The 20,401-nt window shown below is 45.6% G+C and overlaps 1 protein-coding gene across 1 annotated transcript in view; it reads right to left on the reverse strand.

The window, feature by feature from the left end:
- Positions 1 to 6,822: 6,822 nt before the first annotated feature.
- LOC119379218 (WD repeat-containing protein 86-like) overlaps positions 6,823 to 20,401 on the reverse strand; it is a 37,919-nt gene continuing 24,340 nt past the window's right edge. Inside the window, exons 6-7 of the mRNA XM_037648448.2 lie at positions 16,232 to 16,335; positions 6,823 to 7,287 (exon numbers count right to left, since the gene is read on the reverse strand). Coding sequence (XP_037504376.1) covers positions 7,096 to 7,287; positions 16,232 to 16,335 — 296 coding nt within the window. The 3' untranslated portion in view covers positions 6,823 to 7,095. The remainder of the gene's footprint in view (positions 7,288 to 16,231; positions 16,336 to 20,401) is intronic.

Genomic DNA, 20,401 nt, shown 5'->3' on the forward strand with positions numbered 1-20,401 from the left:
AGCGTATGAGCTACCACTCTCTTTACAACCTGTCCAGAAGCTGCCTTCATTAAAGTGAACGTTTTTATTTGATTCATTCGTTACTCACTGATGTCTGCAAATGCCTGCAAAATAATAGCACGGAACCGCGCGTAACAAGGTGTTGCGAAGCCTCGTCGCCTATGAAAATAATCAATCGAAATAAGAGAGCGCAATATTACGCCATAGCCGTTATTTCCACTTTTCTTGCGTGTAAAGCCTTCAAGTCCAGGCTGACTGAACGGAATAATCATGGTAGCGAAGCTTCCATAGAAGCCTATAAGTTCAGAAAATGGCTGCTCATCAGCTGCTCATGGGGCTTAGCGCCATCTGTGTGAGGAGGGAACACTTCCGGCGGAACAAAAAAATAAAACGGATGTGACGCAATATCCGGTAAAAAAGTGACGTCATTTTGTTGGCACTAGCGCGAAATTTGACCTCAAAATATTTTTCTTAGGCCCCTGATCGCTAAGGACTCGCGCTACGGCGAGCCGACAAGCCCTTGGCGAATGCGCTTGAAGCCAACGCTAGCTAAACTAATATCGACCCGTGACTAAACAGCGGTGTTTAAGTGTACCGTCGTGTAATTCGCCTTGGTTTTACCAGGAAATTTTATTCTCTGAGCTTTTATTCTGCGTTCGTGTAATCTTCCACGGCGTGAATAAAGTAGGCAACAGCGTACCTCTCATGTTTGTAGCGTTGCTTATTTGCTTCGCACATGCGCAGGGGACTTAAGAGCGCATTGCATGTGTCCTTCAGTCCTAACGAGAAGAAATGACGCCTGGTCACGACAAAATAATGATAGTTCAGTTTTATTCAATGATCGCAATAACGCAATTTAACACACCCTACACAATGAGCAACAAATGTCATAATAAGTACAAAAAGTGCGTACACTACGTGCACTATGTTTTGCCTTTTGTTCCGATAAATTAACCTTACGTGTAACGTATCAAGACATGCGAAATGTAGTGATTGTAGCGGGACAGATAACTTAGCGATCTGCTCACCGATAACAGGAAATATAGTAGGCACCGCGTGTTCACGGAGGAAGCCGGGCAGCAGGAATACTGGTCCATGAAAATCCAGCAAGCACACTACTCCGAACCGTTGCCCCGCTGTCTTATCTAGAAGAGAGGGCTCGCCAGGCGTACGCGTGTTGCTATTGCATCCTTGGAACACCACATCGTATCCGCGAGTACCGAGGAAAGCGTTCGGCGTGAAATGTCAGCCGCGTTGTCCCGTTGCCCGTTCAACACCGTAGCCAACAAGTTCACCAACGATGAAACGCACCTCGCAACTGCGTGCACACCAAAATCAAATTCTCACCACAATAATTCACAGAACGCATGCAAGTGCGAAACACCAGAACACCTGAGGGGGTGTGTCGCCGCAGACGAACTTACGAGCGCGCCTTTCCATGCACCGCAAGAACTGCACTGAATGACAATGACGTGTGCCTCTCTTCAGGGGGTGCTAAGAAAATGTTTTTCGTAAGAATTAAACACTGTCGTACATTCTTGGCACATTGCGCCTACATAATATTGTTCGGGAAATAAATGTAATTTGTAAAACATAAAGATTGCTATACGTTTGAATAAAACTTGGTTTTTCGCTATTAGTGTTTGTTCCCTCCAAACATAGTCGCACTTCAATCGCAGCACCCATAATTCCCCTTGCTGGTGTCGTTGGCAATAGGTTCTGAACCGTTTTTCGCCTGAAGCTTCGCGACCTATTTGGAATAATCGCGCCAGATACCGTGCGCACGTATCTTTACTGAGGGCATGACGTCACTCGTTTTAGGTTTGTCTTCGTTTATATTACTTCCGTTCGGTCACCATCTTCTGCCTCTTAAAAACAGATATCCTTTTCCTCTCACTATGCAAGCGCTACGCTTTCGCCTCATAGGCCGACTTCACCATATGCTCCTGACGTGAATACAACGCGCTCCCTCGTCACCGACTGTCGTGAGAACGGGGGGTAGTACGCCGATTGCGGACGTTTTAGACTGGGTCCGCTTTGGCAGAGAGCTCGTCTCCTGGGGAACTGTTAACAGGGTAGTTTCTTCTAACTTGTCCAGTTACGAGTCGATGAGAAAAAATTATTTCGGTAAAGCTCACCCTTGACGGCGCCTTGCAACTTTCATTGCGTGATCGAAATTTCCAACGGATCCTCTCCATTACTATATAGTTCAGACACGTTGTGGCTTTCGCTGAATCTTGCGCTCCGAGAATTCAATGATGCTCGTCTGCAGTGCCTTTCTTTAAATGCTAAAATGGTTGTTTCGGCATGATCGCTTCTATCGCTCGCGTTTCATTGCAAAAACTGACGTATATTTATTACCCCAACGGCAATCTATACGGTTATCCGACAGCACTCTCAAACATAACTATGTCCGTTACCTTAATTATGTGATACAAGCAACTTAATTACACTATTTGCAACTAACTCAGTGTAGTAAATAGACATGTGGGAAGTATTCGTTTATAGGCGCTATTGCCCAAGAAGAAAATATGATCTCACTGCCGAATTGCGTACATTTTTTAGACTATGCAAGTCTCAAATTTGTGTGTCGACTTTGCCAGGGAAAAAAAGTTTGCACGTATGCGGCGCCTTATGAAGAATAACATATGCACTTTACGCAAGGATCTCAGCTGAGAACGTTAGCTCACATATATGCACGCAAAACGCTGCGCACGTGTAAGAACGATGTTTGTGCTCCCGCAATGCCACCTGCGCCTCACACTTCTCTTGTCCAACAACGCTAGCGTCTTCGCCAACCAGGCTTCTAAACCTTTCAGGCGTATATTTGCTCATCTGTATTGCGTTTTTAATACCTGGAGGTAAATCTTCCGTTTGTGCCGACCAAGCATCCGAGGCTCGCAGACACGTATTTCCTCGCTTGCTTGCGCTTCTTTTTATGCTTATATAGGTCGAACTTACATTTTGGAATGCACAATTTCGGCGTTATAAATTAAATTATAGGGCTTTACATGCCAAAACCACTGCAGGTTACGAGGGACGTTATAGTGAAGCCCCTGGTTTAATTTGGATGACCTAATGTTTACTTTTTTCCTTTCTTAGCGCGAACCCAAAGCACGACACCACAGCGCCGTGTCGAAGCTGTGACCCGCTGCGTGCTCTCAGTAGAAAGTCAAAGCGACTGAGGCACCGCCCGGCGGGCACAGTCCTAGTCCCTCGACAAAAAGGTATAGGGCGTACAGATTCGTTGCATGCGTGGAGTGGGGTAGAAAGCACTCCTTTGCTAAGATGTCGCACTCAAAAATGCAATCGTCCCACTTACTCGTATGTCAAGCCCACACGCAAGCCCACACGTGGAAGCCCGGGCTTACACGTATTCGCAACTATACAGCTAACGGTCCTCACGGTCCGTTAGCTATATTATGTGCAGATTTTAGTTTTTTAAGAACGCATGTGTATGGACTCGGCATGCTGAGTTGAGAGATGGTCATTAATTATTACACAACGTTATCTGCGAAAACTATAGTGCGCGGGTTGATTGGCAGTTATAGCTGATGAGACGTACGTTAGGAATTCTATGGCGCAGACACATGTGCACAAGCACAGGAAGTAGGGATGGTTATGTCCATTGCGTACCAGTAAAAATGGCATCATGTAGATAAGATTTTTTTTAGAAAAATAGCCGTCATCTTCCCTTATTACAGATATATTCTTCATGACAAGACACTCTCTTTTCTCACATTTTTTTTAGGCATTTCTTAAAATGAAAGTAATGGAATCTCATCTTCGTAACATGTAAGATTTCGAATGTTTGCACATTGAAATACGTTTTCGATGACAATCTCAAGGATAGTTTTGCTACGGTATACCTTTATTCCTGTCGTTATACAGACAGTGCTTCTTGAAACGCTCTGGTCGTGAGCTTTCCGAACGGCATTGCGCACTGGGCTTTGAGACTTCCCTATGCAACGGCCTGCCAGGTAACTCACGCCTATGGAGTTGTGCTGCTGGTTTCTAGGTCACGGGTTAGGTTAAATTGTGGTGACCGCTTTCCTACGGGTGTGTGATGATAAACCCTCATTTACTTCTATACATAATATGCGTAATAGTGCCCATTTGGCTCAAATGAATCCCGATTCTTTCACAGCGGCATGACTCATAACTAGAGGCCGGATTTTTAGGCACTAAAAAAGCTCGTTTTAGGCGCCAAAAATAGGCAGGCAGAACAATGTTTTAGGCTTCCAAAATTGTAAATATAGGCACAATAAATTTTCACATAAATGCAAGTAATTTCAAATGAAGACGTGCACGACCTTTATCTACGACAGGAAAACAAAAATGTTATTGCTTAAGATGACACAAAGGCGCCAACAGTTGAACATAGCCGTACAATTGTCCCGCACGGTGCGCCCGTGTTCTGCACGATGAGTCAAGCGTCCAATGTCGATTCAACACACTCCTCAGTATCATTCCGGCATGACTGAGAAGTGCAGAGCAGGAGCAGATTGCTAAAAGACCAGAAGGGAGGGATTCCTCCCACTGGCCGGGTCAAATTGCGTAAAGCCAATTTCTCCCCTGGCAGTGAACCACTGGCGTAGCCAGGAAGGGAAGGGGGGTGTTCAACGTCCCCCTCCCCCTAAACGTTTCAGCTTTGCGTGCATGTATACACGCACATACAAACGCATGCACGAACATATATAAAGTATGGTTGTCCACCCCCCCCCTAAAAAATTTCTGGCTACGCTGCCGCGGTGGAACACCTTTAAGAGTAAATTACAAACAAAAGAAAAGCTGCGCGCGCATCACATTTTTCTTTCTTTTTTTGCTCTTTACCCTCCTTTCCGCTGACGGCTCTTCGCATTCGCCAACCGATGGGGCCATGTCGGCGCGGCGGCGGATGCTCGCCGGCGTGTCCCGCTTCACTTCTGCTAGCTGTTGTTGGTTGAACTAGAGGACTAGGTTGAACCCCATAGTTCCTAACGGTCAATCTTACGCGATAACATGAATAACGGTCTCAAGCAGCACCCGGGATAAAAAATCGAGGCTAAATAGCGTTCATATAAGCGCATATTTGAAAAATAGGCATTTATGGGCATTTGTAAGCATTTAGGCACGAACGCCAAAAATAGGCATTTATAGGCACTATAAAAACACTATAAAAGCCCTTCTTAACCTCTAATTTACGCTCATATATCAAAATGGCGCGATAGGAGCGCGAGGAACAAAATAGGCATTTGCCTAAAATCCGGTCTCTACTTATAACCTTACTTCGCGGTTTTCGCACGAAGAACTGCGGGTTATTTTACATGTAATTCGATAACAAAAAGAAGTCGAGAGGCACAACACCGGCGAGCGCAAGTACGCATACGTCCCCATGCAGAACTGACTACGGTGAAAATTCGCTACTTTTAGCTCCAGTTGATGCCTCCAGTTGCTGCCTTGACGATGATTGTCGAAATGTTGGCTCCAGTGACATTCCCTTTTCAACGAGTTTGCATCGCTTCAAGCCTCCACCTTCCCCTCAACTTCTGTTTTGTTTAGATAGCTCCATCAAGGTTTCACATGTCTCGGCTTTAGAATGGCTGGGCATCATTCAGCAAGTATATTGTGCATTGAGGATCCTGTGTGATGTACAAGAGCTCACAGAATATTTCGGAACGCCGGACAGGCGGCAGCTCACCGGTAGAGCGCGCCAGTGGAACAAGATAGCCATAGTGCCATATTCTGAGTCTGAGATATCGCCACGCGATCGCTTTCAGTGCGCACTGATTGGCTGCTTGAGAAAAGGCGGGCAAACAATCGCTCCAGCCATCGGACAAGCGAGATTTTACGTCGCGCAAAGCGGCATTGTCGCCGAAAGAGATCGTCACAGAAAACGGCCCCATGGTCCGCGCTTGCGCGGTCTCCCCAGGAAACAAGCCTCGCTTCGTAATCTAGAATGGCGTTGCTTGGCGCAAAGAGGGTTGCGTTGTGACAGGTGGGCTGGGCGGATGATGTCTGTGACACACTGTGTGTGCGCGTTCGTGTGCTTGGGCACCTTTTATTCTTTGTTAGGCAGGGCGCCAATTATCTTTCCGATACCACTTGCCTGATTGGTCAGTATATTTACGGTGCGCGACTGTGACTAGCGCTGGAAAAGCCCCGCGTTTTGACTAGCGTTAAGTGGCACCTAACGCTAGCTTTGACGCAAGGCAACGCCAATCTAAGAGCGAGGTTTACTCTCTAGGGATGCCGTGCACGCGCAGACCATGGCACTATTTTTCCACCGCACTCTGCCGGTGAGCGGCCGCCTGGCCGGCGTTCCGTATTATTCTGTGAGCGCCTATACGAAATAATATAAAATTTACCCTGCGATTGAAACATGTCCGGTTTAAACATGTGTCCGGTTGATGCTCGGTTGAAACACGTGCACTTGTTGCTAGCTGTTTCCCTCTTGAAGGCTGACCTTCGTGCAACATATAGACGCTTAGTGGAGACGTAATGCTAACTTTGCCTCTTCTGAATCGGATTGGCACATGCCATGATGTTCATGACCATTTTACTTTCTTACATTCTTGGCACGTAATTGGTTCGAGTGTTATCTATGTAGGTTCGAGTGTTATCTATGGTGTCAGGTACGCACATGGAGCTGTTACCTAAACGTTTCCTTCTTAACAAGCGGGAAAGTCTTCACTGTAGCACGCTTAAAAGCACCGCTCAAGTGAAAAGAAAAAGCATAAGAAATGGTAGTTTCTCAACGTAAGTCTTTGCGATATTTTCAACAGCCCGTTTGAGAACATAGAATGCAATTCATCCTGCTGCACACGACAAACCGTAGGTTTTATATGTATTTATTGAATAGCAAGAGGTAAAAAAGCGGTAAAAAAGAAAAAAAGAAAGACATGCAAGCGTTTCGCACTTGTTCAGATGTCGCAAGCGTTTGGTTCATCTATGACTGCTTGCGGAGCCGGCAGCCAACTTTTTTTTGGCCATTCGTGCACGTGATTTCCAGTTTTCATATATTTTGAATAACCCTCCAAAATTTCTGTACAAGAGGAAGTGGTGTCTGGCTGGACCTAAATGCCGACATCGATATTGATGCATAGGTCGACGAAGTCAGCCTTCGTGGATGAAAGGCTCAAGAAAGCTGACGGCCATCTTCACCTCATCGCTGTCGTCGGGCAGTTCACTTTCGTCCTCTTCCGGGAGAACCTCGTCGCCGAACACCGTCTCGTCCACCACTCCCGTCGTGTCCCACACAAAAAGGCTGCCGTCGAACGAGCCGGTGAACAGCTTGCCCTTCACCACCTGCGAATGCCCGCTGCACTCAAGCTCACGCTCGTATTCCGAAATGCGTTTACTCTTCAACATGGGCATAGAATGAAAGGCGGGCGGTAGATCGATTGGGACGCGAAGTTTGGAGGCTTCGCATGTTTTTAGGAAACGCTTACCCTGGGATGAATTTCTGCCGGCGTACAGTTGTTAATAAAGGTCGACAACGATAGCGCCAGGTCCGCTTAGAACTCGACGCTAGTCAGTTGGTGCTCATAAATCTTGTGGCCCAGGGTCTTCCCCCCTCCGCACAGTAAACGAAATAGAACTGCGGCCGTTACGCTAAGGCTCTTACAAACAAGAACCTACCCGAACTCGCTGTGAATCAACACGGCCTGTCCGGAGTTTCTTATACTACAACATACGATAAATGTAACGACACCATAAATCTTAGTTACATGCTCTTGCGTTGCTCCACGTTACGCAGCAACAAGGACAACACTGAAGAGCGGTGGGACGCAGCTCTCCGCAATCTGACGTTTGAGAAACAGATATGCATTCCAACGGGCCCGCGAAGCTAACGCGACCTAGTGGACCTCAACAAAGTTTTTCCATCCATCCATCCATCCATCCATCCATCCATCCATCCATCCATCCATCCATCCATCCATCCATCCATCCATCCATCCATCCATCCATCCATCCGTCCGTGCATCCATCCATCCATCCATCCATCCATCCATCCATCCATCCATCCATCCATCCATCCATCCATCCATCCATCCATCCATCCATCCATCCATCCAGCGCACACGTATCACCACAGATTACCAACAAGTCAGCATTGCCAAAAGCAGTGTGGCTGGCGTACACAGACTGAAGCATCAATGCGGCGCTATAGCACTGCTTCCTCGATAGCACTAACCCACTTATATAATACGGGAACGTGCGTCGGCACGCCCGCTGCTGCTTCTGAAGGTCATGCCTTTGGATGCAGCTAACGAACGCGGATTTGAGGGTTGCGGAAGAAATGCTCGCGCTTTAACTGACCACCGGTTATCTGTCTTGCGTATTATGCGGCAAGGCCAGTTTCTTTTGCAAAATGTGAACTGGAACATCGGCTACACCTATTTGTGCGCTGACGAAGTTTGCTGTCTTCCGATGTCTTATTTATTTATTTATTTATTTATTTATTTATTTATTTATTTATTTATTTATTTACAGTACCTGCAGCGCCCGAAGGCATTATTGCAGGGGGCAATACGCAGGGTAACATATGCTTCAATAAAGGGATAACCATGAAAACAAGATTAACACAAGAACAGAAAAAAGAAAGAGATGTAGCTATGAGCGTAACAGTATGTCTCTGAATGATGTTTTAGTGCGACAGTCAACAATCTCCTGTGGAAGCTGGTTCCACTGGAAGATTGTGTGTGAAAAAAAAACGAGTGTATGCGTATACGTTTGTTCCGCAAAAACTTTCTCATATTTTTAGAGAGTGGTCACTTTTGTGAGACGAGAAATGGGGAGGTGAAATGTTAGATTCTTTATCTATTTTAACCAAGCCATGAAAGATTTTGAAAATCATTTCTAATCTAATGTTTTTTCTACGTGTATTTAGTAATTCCCGCCCCAACATATCCTTTATTGCGCTAACACTAAACGTGAAGTCATAGTTAGAACTGACAAAACGGGCTGCACGGTTTTGTACCAGCTCGAGCATATTAGATAGGGTTTTACTTTGCGGGTCCCAAGCCACACATGCATACTCTAATATAGGTCTGACGTTCGAAAACTAAAGTAATTCTCTGACTTTGGGAGGAGCTAAGCGGAAGTTTCGTTTAACAAAATTTAACATTCTACAATATTTCGCTGTAACAGACTCAACGTGTTTAGTCTAAGTAAGGTTTGATGAAAAATGGACACCAAGGTATTTATAATCAGTTACTCGCGTTAGATGGACCGAGTCTAATGTGTAATCAAACAGGTATGGATCGTGTTTACGAGTGAAGGAGACGCATTGACACTTACTAGGGTTCAGCGACATACGCCACCTAACACACCAGTGCATGATACTATCTGAATTGCGTTGCAAGTACTCATGGTCAGAGACAGATCTAATGCAATGGTATATCACACAATCATCTGCATACAGGCGCACTTTGCATGAAACATCTTGAGCAATATCATTGATGTACGCCTATCATTGCCCGTTCCATCGCACGCTGCGTGATCCTTAACCTTTTCTGGAGTTTGTTATCCTTCAAGTTTCAGCTCCACATGTTAGCACTGGCTATATGCAAAGATTGCCAACGACTGAGCCCGGTTAGGTCACGTTGCGGGCCTAAGTGACGGGCTTGGAACTATCTTACGTCCTTGAATTCAAGACTGTGGGAGAGTTACGTTACTAATCAGCTTGTCATCTTCATTCCCCTTTTTGTTAACACAACTTCGTATTGTATTTTCCGTTTTTAAAGTAATTTTTCTTCGTCTATACCTCGAGGTAATGTTTAATTAAAAATTAAGGTGAACCAAGAGATTTCGAAACCCTATTCCCGAGCTCCAAAACCCAGCATACGCAGCTATAAAATGCTTCACAATAAAGGTAGCGTCTCTTTTGGTGTTGACCGTCAAGTCAACTTCATGCAAATTTATTCTTAATAACCGTGACGAAAGTTCATTGTCAAGAACGTTCCATTGCTGGATATAAAGTATACGGCGTGTCGAATTTTTATCTTCACAAGCTACCTTTCCATGGCAAAATTTGCGAAGAGAAATAGAAAAGAGAAGGGCTTGTAATGAGATTTTTTGGCGCATATTAAGAATGCCACGTCGTTCAATTAAATTCGGGGACTTGCTCTTTTTAGGGCGTTACTCACGGCACCGGTGCAGCCCCTGTTATGAAAAAAAGTTGACGCAGATGTTTAATTCAGATAGAAAACATATACGGTAAAATGAACTAGCTTCTTAGTTTTTTTCCTTGACAGTTATGTATGGATGATGGATGATTAAAACCTTAAGATGACGCACGGCGGTATGCAAGAAACTGCGGTGGCCAGTAAATTTGCCCTTGTTCATAAAGTTAGACGCGAAATTTTTTTATCAAGATAGTATCGTACCACCGCTGAATTATGTTCGGTGTTTTATCAAATATAGAAAATAAAAAGAGAAAGTGAAGTGAGGTTGCTTGAAAAAAATATATATATCTATATATATACGCGCATGTAGCAGGCGGTCGAGAGATCAATCAAGCAAGGCTGTTTCTTCTCCAAAGAAAGTGCGACCGCAAGAACACCACGAAATCGCTCGCGTCTTGTGCACGTACGTTGAGTTATACGCCTTGCTTTGATCAGCGGAGACTAAGGCGCTTGGGAGCGTTTCCACCAACACGGCACAAAAAGCTGCTTTGCCGGCACAACGTACGCCAGCTGTGCCCTAAGGCGGTAGTCGTGAGCGGGGCCGTAGATCTCGCAAGAGGGCTAGTATTGTTTACCTTCTTCAGCTGCAAGAACGAAACAAACGTGCACTCCATTTATTTCTGCAGTGCAGACGTTTCGCATGAACGTGCTGAACAACACACGTATACAGGAAAACAAACACCGTTGGGGTTGTTGACTTACCACAAAACATTTCTATCGTATCGCTGATCTAGCTTTTTCTCATGCATGTATTATTCTAAAGCAATGCCGATGATGTTCACTCGCAGATAAGGCATTTCGAAAAAAAATCTCGTTATCACGCCTCCGACACAAGTGTTGGCAATCAGAAATTTTGTTGCGTTGAATTGAGATAGTAGCAGAATCAATCAATCAATCAATCAATCAATCAATCAATCAATCAATCAATCAATCAATCAATCAATCAATCAATCAATCAATCAATCAATCAATCAATCAATCAATCAATCAATCAATCAATCAATCAGCTCGGCGGCCTGCTTGTTCAACCCGTCCGCTTATTCGCATTTTGCTGCTGATTTTTCTATTTAACATGTTCTTAAATATGTATTCACGTCATTTGCCTAATTTACCGCTCTGCTCAATTTGTTGTACCCGTGCTGTTCCAGTAGGATGCAGGCATGCTTCATTTAGCGTCCTCTATGCTTGCACCAATCTGTGCCGCTACTTTCTTGAAGCGTTTGCTGCCACATTTTCAGTTTTGCGAATATGAATAAAGCGCTATCGTTAATATATAAAGTCAAATGATAAATTGTCCGTTTGGAAGAAGGGCAACCTTTAGATTCTACCAAAATGCAAGACTTAGAACCAGCTTTCCTTGATCCGAGAGCCTGTGGTACTGGCCGCACAGACTTACGCTGTTTCTTAATAGCAATAACAGACAATAATTCCATTGCGGCGTGGGGCTAGCGGTTAAAGTTTTATGTTTAGCTGACGCGGTCATCGTCCACACACACACACACACACACACACACACACACACACACACACACACACACACACACACACACACACACACACACACACACACACACACACACACACACACACACACACACACACACACACACACACACACACACACACACACACACACACACACACACACACACACACACACTGAATTAGAGAAATTGTGACGGAATATGATTGGCACGTTAAACTTATCGCAGCTATTTTATACGCGCAACGTGGTATCTTGCAATTGTTAGCAAAATTCAACAATAAACGAAGTTATAAAGCAACCAGCACTAATGCGAAGGATTCTACAGCTACGCGTATGTAGCTCATACCGTATAGTTCTCCCCTTATATATTAAATGTAAGATCAAAATGCATGAAAAATGACTCTGTCTGTGCCTTCTAATTTCTTCCTGTGAATTAAATCTTGCGCCATATGATCCTTCGTAAGGTATACCAATGAAGTATGTGTTGCCGGTGATCAGCCGTTTATGTACTAAACATTCTATCACATCGTCGAAGCAGCGCGAAAAGACGTAGACAAGGAAGCCACGAGCACGCAGGACGGGCGCTCATTCTGTGTGCTCAACCCTTCCTTGTCTACGTCTTTTCGCACTGCTTCGACGATGCATTTGTACCAAGTGGCCCAACTTTCTAGCCTGTTCTATCACCCTCGCGAAAAACGCTGAGCGCGTGGCTATACGGTATCTGTCGACTCGGTGCAGTGGCATGGCCAGAAGGGGGGAGGGGGTTGAAACACCCCCGAAATTTTTCAATTTTTCATGTGCATATAAAAATGCACACATACAAACGCACACACAAGCACACATAAAGTATGGTTGAACGCACCCCCCCCCCCCCCTCCCCAGAAAAAGTTTCTGGCTACGCCACTGACTCGCTGTGTGAGTCTGCGTCGCAGAACCGCAACGGCCAAATGGCATGATTCGCTACGCGAACGAAAAAACTCTTCACGTTCACGCGTATACTCACGGGCTGCAGCTTTTTGATAGCAGTTATATTTCTCTAGCACTGCCTGATACCACGAACTTTTGTAGTCCATAATCTGATTAAAATATGTTTGTTGTGTGTCCAAAGTGACTCTGATTAGGATACTGCCCACAAAAGGCAGTAGGGCGGAACAAACGCGCGAGAAACGTTGCGAGGATTTACATGTAAGTCTGTCACACTACAGGGTTTCATTTAGCCACTTGTGACTCCAAGGGAAAGTGCAGCGTTTGTGACGGTAAGCACACATGCGGATAGTAGAGCACCAAGTCGGGCTAGTTGGTTCACAATAATTTTAAAGGCCATTAACTGCGCTAGTAAACCCGGAGTGTCTTTCCTCGTCTTTTTCCGTGTTTACTAGCGCACTTAACATGCGGATAGTTCACTCCGTACTCGTACGTACTTGCAGAGAACGACAGAAAGGGATGTAGTTTGCATGGTTTCATCGTAGAATAAAGTAAGGTGCATCGAGTCCTCTGCAAGGGGACGCATACTTGCTGGGCTGCAAATGCGTCCCCGTATAGAGAGAAGGCTCTTGCAGCGAACGAGCGGACAAACCCTGACGGGAGCCCTAGCCACGTCCCCTGTGTCGTCACTACTTGTCATCGAATAATGTATGTGTAGGTTTCAGTGGCAAATGACCGCAATGCGTTGGGAGAGCTATACCGTGACACTTAGCTATGTAAGGGAACTTAGTCGTGACTGGGTGTTCGACGCTTTGTATGGAGACAATGAACACCGCATTAAATATACACGGTACGTTTTTATTATGCTGTCTCCCCTAACAAGAGGCAAACAACGGGGCCAGCGAAGGCAGAAAACTATTTTCTTTAATTTCACGGACTCGTGGAAGCAGCTTTCAGACGTTTAGAGACAATTATAGCAGTGCGATAATGTCGAAACACTGCGTTAACGAGTAATAAATGTAACTGTACTAACACGGCAGAGACCTTTAAAATTGGACAAAATCCTTTTTTTTTCTTTTCTGCGAATACCTAAATAAAAGAAAAGAACCGAAAGCGCAGTCGATCATTGGGGATGGGCAGTCTACGCTGTTGTAGCTGAGAAAACCTTTCACAACCGTCAGCTTTCGTTGTGCTCCTAATAGGACGCACGAAGGACGTGTCTGCGCTCGCGCTGCTTGAATGATAGAACAAAACAAGCAACGCACCGAGCCCAAGTAAAAGCTTCGCCACCAACGCAGCCGTTGAGAAACGCACTTGGTCGGACGGAGGATCAGCGGACATGCGCTTTCCTCTGCCATTACGCGTGCCTGACAATCGCAACTGAGACACTTCGTTTTACTGAGTTCAATGCCTGTGCGCTATTTCAGTGCACGCACTCTATCCCGCGGCGAAGTAGTGTTTTATCCACAGGGAGCCCGAGGAAAGATCCGATTACGGAGGAGAAACTTTTTATATGCGACGGCATCTCTCGAGCATTCAGGTTCATTCCTTGATATCTCCATAGGAAATGCCAAGTAGGCCTGTGCTTGGCGCTGAACGAGAGAAATCTTTCAAGACGTGTGCGTAGGTGCGAACGGGGACTGTTCTCGAGAAAAAAAAAGAAAAAAAGGAAAGACTTGCCAGCGTCTTTTTTTTTCATTTTTTTTCTCCTTCATAGAGCGGGATCACTTCACCTGAAAAGATCTTACGCTATAACTGTTCGAAGGATGAAATTTTCAGCCAACTACATACATTAGCGAGGGTGAACGGGCAGTAGCAAACATTACTTACAAACACACATGTTTTGTGAATTCTGCCCTTAAAGGGGTGCTGAACCACTTTTCCGTCGAATGATCTCAGCATCGGAGTTTATTGGCTCACGAAGTAGTTGCCGCAACAAAAATTTCGGACCCGTCAAGAACGGCAGGAGTTACAGGGATTCGTTTTCAGTCCTGTAACGTCCTCTATTCTTCGTCCCGACGAGCGCGTTGGAAGCTACACAAGAGGAAGGCGGGGAGGGGATGACAAAACGGCAAGGTGCTACGTCAGCCGCATCATGAACTTGAGCGCGCGTCATGGAACGCCTTCGCCCACTCACAGTTTTATTCCGGTGCGCGCTAGTGCTGCTAGTGTAATTGTAACACACTAGAATGCGGCGCCGGCATGTAGCGGCACGTCGTGGCCAGAAGGGCATCTAATCCAAACGCCGCTCTTGATTTTTGTCACCTATGCTTCGAAGAGAGGGATGACCGGCATCTGTATGAAGAGAAGGTACTTGAGAAAGGGGCAACTTTGCGCTCGGCTTGTAACCTCTACGTGCCGCACACGACCACAAAATTTGGCGCAGCTGTTCATTGTGGGTGTTTTCTGTTCATAGAATGTGTTTTTTCACCAAGCCCGATGTGTAGTTCAGGACCCCTTTAAATATACATAAGTCAGCTTACGTAAAAACAGGGTAGCCGACAGTGTGAGGAGGATTTCAAGGTGCACCGATCTCAAGTTGACGAGTGAAAGCGTAAGAAACGGCACAAGAAATTGCTTACTATTGATTGATGGAAACCTGTTTGTTATACTTCTGTGATTTGACTTATATTTAGAAACGGAAAGAATGGATAACGACAAAAGCAAACATTTTATTAAGTTGCAAGTTGGGATTGTTCGTGAGTCAGACTATCATTGGCGTAGCGCATCCAAGATGGGAAGCACGCACGCACGCACGCACGCACGCACGCACGCACGCACGCACGCACGCACGCACACACACACACACACACACACACACACACACACACACACACACACACACACACACACACACACACACACACACACACACACACACACACACACACACACACACACACACACACACACACACACACACACACACACACACACACACACACACACACACACACGGGTTCGCGTTCTACTCTGGTGCAGGAAAGGAAGGACATAAAAAAGATGAGAAGGAGCGAAGAAAATTAACGGTAGAAAGACTTTTCCGACTTTTCTGTCCACCTTGATAGGACTGGCGAATTTCACCAGAACAGTGACATTGCGGTAAACATAACGACAGACGAGGTAATGAAATGAAGGGTTACACAATCGAATGCCAGTGTGTGTTCTGCCCCTTAAAGGAATCAAGAGTAGCGTTACAGCCACTCGGATCGAGGCAGAATTATACATGTCAAAATGTCCCTATTCCTCCATCGCCACTTGGCTGTATATGGACCATGAGACAAAACTTACCCTACAAAATGGTGCAATTAGGTTATTGGAAAAGAAATTCTTGCGAAGCTGTGTAATGACTGAGCATGAGGAGCACGTTTATTGCGTAGAGACGACGCCTATCGCACTTGAAAGCCATTGTTTCTTGTTAATGCGCTCTGATGGTGCACTTGCAAGCGCCGCGTTTCTTTAGTTCCTTCCTCTGAAATTCTTGCCTGAAAATTTTGGGCGCAGTCTTTTTTATAATGTCGAGATAATAATACGCGAGAATAGTGTAAATGAAACTTTCGAATTTACGCTTTTTGAATTTATACCTGGCGCAGGTGAATGCTCAATGTTTGTTTTGATGCAACATCGGTTTAGTGGTAGATTAGATACTTACCTGAATACAGACAACGCCATGCTCATGGCCTCGAAAAGACCGCTTCAGCGTGCCCGATTTGGCTTCGAACATGCGGGCAACCTTGTCTCCGGAGCCCGTGTACACTGTGATAGGTGGTGAAAAAGAAAAGAAGGCGCAGAAGATTAAAAAGAAAAAAACGAAGTTATGCTTGACTTGTACCTTTTTGTTTCGGAAGGCTTCATTTATTAGCGTTGAACTATTGCTCATTAATCGACAAAAGTGCAATTAGGCGCCGAATAACCCTTGATTCTTTTCTATCACGTAAAAACGACGGCGCCCCTTACGCAACAGTGTGTCATTGAAGGCGGGCTACCTTATTTCGAACGGAGTGGGCCGTCCGGAAGTAGCGCGCAAGAATGCCCCTCATTACAGGTTCTTTTCTAAATCACGGTATTTTCTTTTTTTTTTTCTCTTGCTCGACAAGACATCGTTTCACCTATGTCGCAACAGCTGCGCGGATTATCTCAGCGTTACATGACGTCACCATCTGGCATGCCAGGCTCACGCGTCGTCGGTTAATTACCACCAACGTTTGTGAAAAGTGACACATGAACTCTGATACACATCAGACGTCATTTATAACGAGGGTACCGACTTTATTCGTTAGCATCAGGAAGGCCTTATGACATTCTCAAGAAATCACACTTGGGCGACGCCACGATGATTGGACGAAACGGCGGCCCAGGGTGCCCCGGTACACACCGCTGCGATTTGTCTAAGATGCCATTAGTCGCAGCTTGAACAAGATACACGGGCAAAAAAAAGGCACACTATGAAACAGACGCGGCGCTACCATTAATATCATTCTTTATTTTCAAAACGCGAGGAGACTATATACCGCATGCGCCATAGCGAACACAGATAACGTGGATGCACCGAGACATACGCGAGGAAAACTACACTTAGTAGGTCTAAACACCACGATCACCAGCGATAACAGCACCGTAACAGACTGTCACCGCTTCCGCAGAAAATATAACTCTTTATAGGCGACAACGCGATCGACGGCTTGGTTATTGCACTTGTAACCAAGTACGTCAATAAGCTCAGCCTCAACAATCAAGCGAGTAATCTCTTCCTTACATCGATCTAAGATGACGGTTCAATTTAAACAATGACCGGCAACCAGACGTCGGAGTGTGGTAGGCGAGGAATCCGTCAGGCGGGAGCTTTCTTGCATTGTTGATGTGCTCTCTTACCATTCACTTAAACATCTGCTAGTTTGGCTGACGTAGTATTTCCCAAGGGAGTGCGCTCTCCAGTGGGAAATACTCGTCGGCCAAACTAGCAGATGTTTAAATCAATGGTTAAGAGAGCACAAGAACAATGCCAGGAAGCTGCCGCCTGACGCCATCTTAGATCGATACAGGGAAGAAATTACCCGCTTAATTATTGATGTTGAGCTTATTGACGTACTTGGCGACAAGTGCATAAACAAGCTATCGATGGCGTTGTTGCCTAAAGAGTTACATTTTCTGCGTAAGCGGTGACAATATGTTAAGGTGTGGTTATCGCTGCATGGTGACCATGGTGTTTTCTAAGTGTAGTTTTTCTCGCGCTTGTTTCCTGGTGCATCCACGGTATCTGTGTTCCCTATGCCGCACATCGTATATACACTAGTCGGGTTTGGAAAATAATGAATGTTGCCGCTAGTAGCGCCACGTGTGTGTTTTTTTCTAGTGTGCCGTGCGTCGTGTTCGGGCTGCAACTTATACCCCTGTTACACAGGCGACCTCAACCGCGGTTAACGTGACTGCGGTTATCGCTAAACGCGGTAGCACAGATGCACAGCTGGAGAAACGGTGGTTGGGTCGCTAGCCGCGGTTGAACCACCAACTGAGCTTGGCAACCTCGGTTTAGTGCAACGGACATTCGAACGGGCAAAATGGCGGACTGTACATCTCTGAACAGTAGCGTTGGAGCTTCGCAGATATCTTCACAAAAGCGTATAATTTGACCTGACGTGAAAACGGAGATCCTGATACACATTTGGGAAGATAATCTGATCGCTGTGCGCTCGTGCAGTCGAAATGTGCGCCTCTGTACCGAGATCACGGCTGGTCTGAACGCGACTCTTCATGCCGGCGAAGGATCATACTCGACCACAGCCTCAGTCAGGGCGCCTGAAGCGCGACAGCATGAACAAGCGTTATCGGCAAGTGAATATTGGGAGAAACGCCGTGCAAGAAAATCTGCACAGCTCAGAGGACGCGGCATACGCTTACTGGTTCTATTGAGATACCACCCGCTTAGGTCTATAGATAAGGAAGAAATTCAAACAGAAAAAGACGCGCGTTGAGACAAGTCTTTAACGACCAGCAACGCGTGAACGCAATTGAACGCGTCCGAGCTTTGCTGCACGGACCGGGTAGCCCGTGTAACTCCGGCAGACTAAACGATTGACGTTAACCATGGTTGACCGAGTTAACCATGGTTAAGCCTAATCGCAGTCACGCTGCCTGTGTAACTAGGCTACAAGGAATTCTTGATTCATTTATAAGCCAGGCTACGCAAAGACGAGAAGCACCGTGAAGTGTCTGTTGGAAGATGAAAAAAAAAAGAAGAAAACGCAGTTACTATACAAAAAAAAAAGAGAAAGAAACAAAAGACAACACTAAAAATGGGAGAAGAGGGAGAGAGACAAACATAACGCTGACTTGTAACTAATGATTTGTTTGCGCGGCGCAAGGTACGCATACGAAGTGTCTGGATTGGTAAATAAATCTGCAGTTGCAAACACTTCTTGGGATTGTTGCTTTCAGTTCCCCTGTTTTCCGCGTTGTCTTTTTCTTGATAACATTTTTAGGCCTGACAACTAGCCTAACAGCAAACCCGGCTGATGTAATTCCCTGGCACAGTGGTAGACATCTGAATCGCATCGTCACAAGGGAGTGCGGAAAAACAAGAACAAATGACGACGAGGGAAGTCCACACTGGCGAGCATAACTTAAACATGGGATTAACTGTTCATGAGGCAACGAGTCGCTTGCGGCGCATTTGCGCGCCAACATTTTGTATTGCGTCGATAAAAAAAACCAATTCATGATATGCATAGTTCCTATAAAGGTACGTATACATGTAATACGCGTACGCAGCCACTCCCTTTATCCTCCATAAAAATATGTGCACAAAAAGAAAACAATAAAATTGAAATGCCCATCGGTATTGGAATGTTGAGTTATACTAGCCAACGAGAAATTTATATATATTTGGCGGCACCGTTCGTGCGAAATACTCATTTACGAAATACTCTTTTTTTTTTTTTCGTTTTTGGAAGCGTAAGCATTTCCCTGCCGACTTAACGAGAAACTTGCGCGTGCGTCCGTCCGTCTGTCACGCAGGACGAACCGCTGTAAGAAAATAAAAGTGTAAACCAGAGTAAAATTTCTTGGCGGCGCTACGTTTCGAACCCCTACGCACTGAATCCGAGTGTCTTGCCCACCGCACTAAACACCCACGCTTCTTGCAGAACGCCAAAATATCTGAACCACATGTACGCGTGTGCCGAAGGCACAAAACAAACGTTAAAGGATAATATTTTCCATATGAAGGCTTCGTTGAAATATTTCATGGTGTTGGGATAAAAGCCCTCTCTAGGACAAGATGTAAAGCCGCCATGGAGGATAGTTACATACCGGGAAAATTTCGACTTTGCGAAACTGTAATGCCAAACGCGCGTTTCGGTGGTCGCGAGATGCGCTTTTCGTGGGGCTATTCCAGACGCTGGAGAACGCTATAAAAAGATGATGAAAGAGTCCGTGCCAATGCCACCCGACTACAACGTTCCAGGGAATGCCGCAACCATGGAGTTTAGTGCTACAATAAAACACTACGCTTACGGATCACTTACGCAACTTCCTAAGAAGATTCTGCGAGGTGTATTTTTTTTCTCGTATATATGCACACGGGTTTTCTAGTCCGAGCTTAGCACGAACGGTTGATTAACATTTCGTTGCCTCTTCGCCTTATTGGGCGTCCTTGTTGGATATTTCGCAAGGCTTGAAGTGCTCCTTTCTGCAAGCGCGAGAATAAATTAGAACAAGGGAATGGGCCAGCATTTGTACCGTGGTCCTGCGAACTCTGGTTGACAAAGAATGAAATTAGGCCTTAAGTCTACTGGAAACCCGAAGTTGCCTGAACACAGCAGCC

This window comes from Rhipicephalus sanguineus, chromosome 1 (genome assembly GCF_013339695.2).
Source record: "Rhipicephalus sanguineus isolate Rsan-2018 chromosome 1, BIME_Rsan_1.4, whole genome shotgun sequence".
Lineage (NCBI taxonomy): Eukaryota > Metazoa > Arthropoda > Arachnida > Ixodida > Ixodidae > Rhipicephalus > Rhipicephalus sanguineus.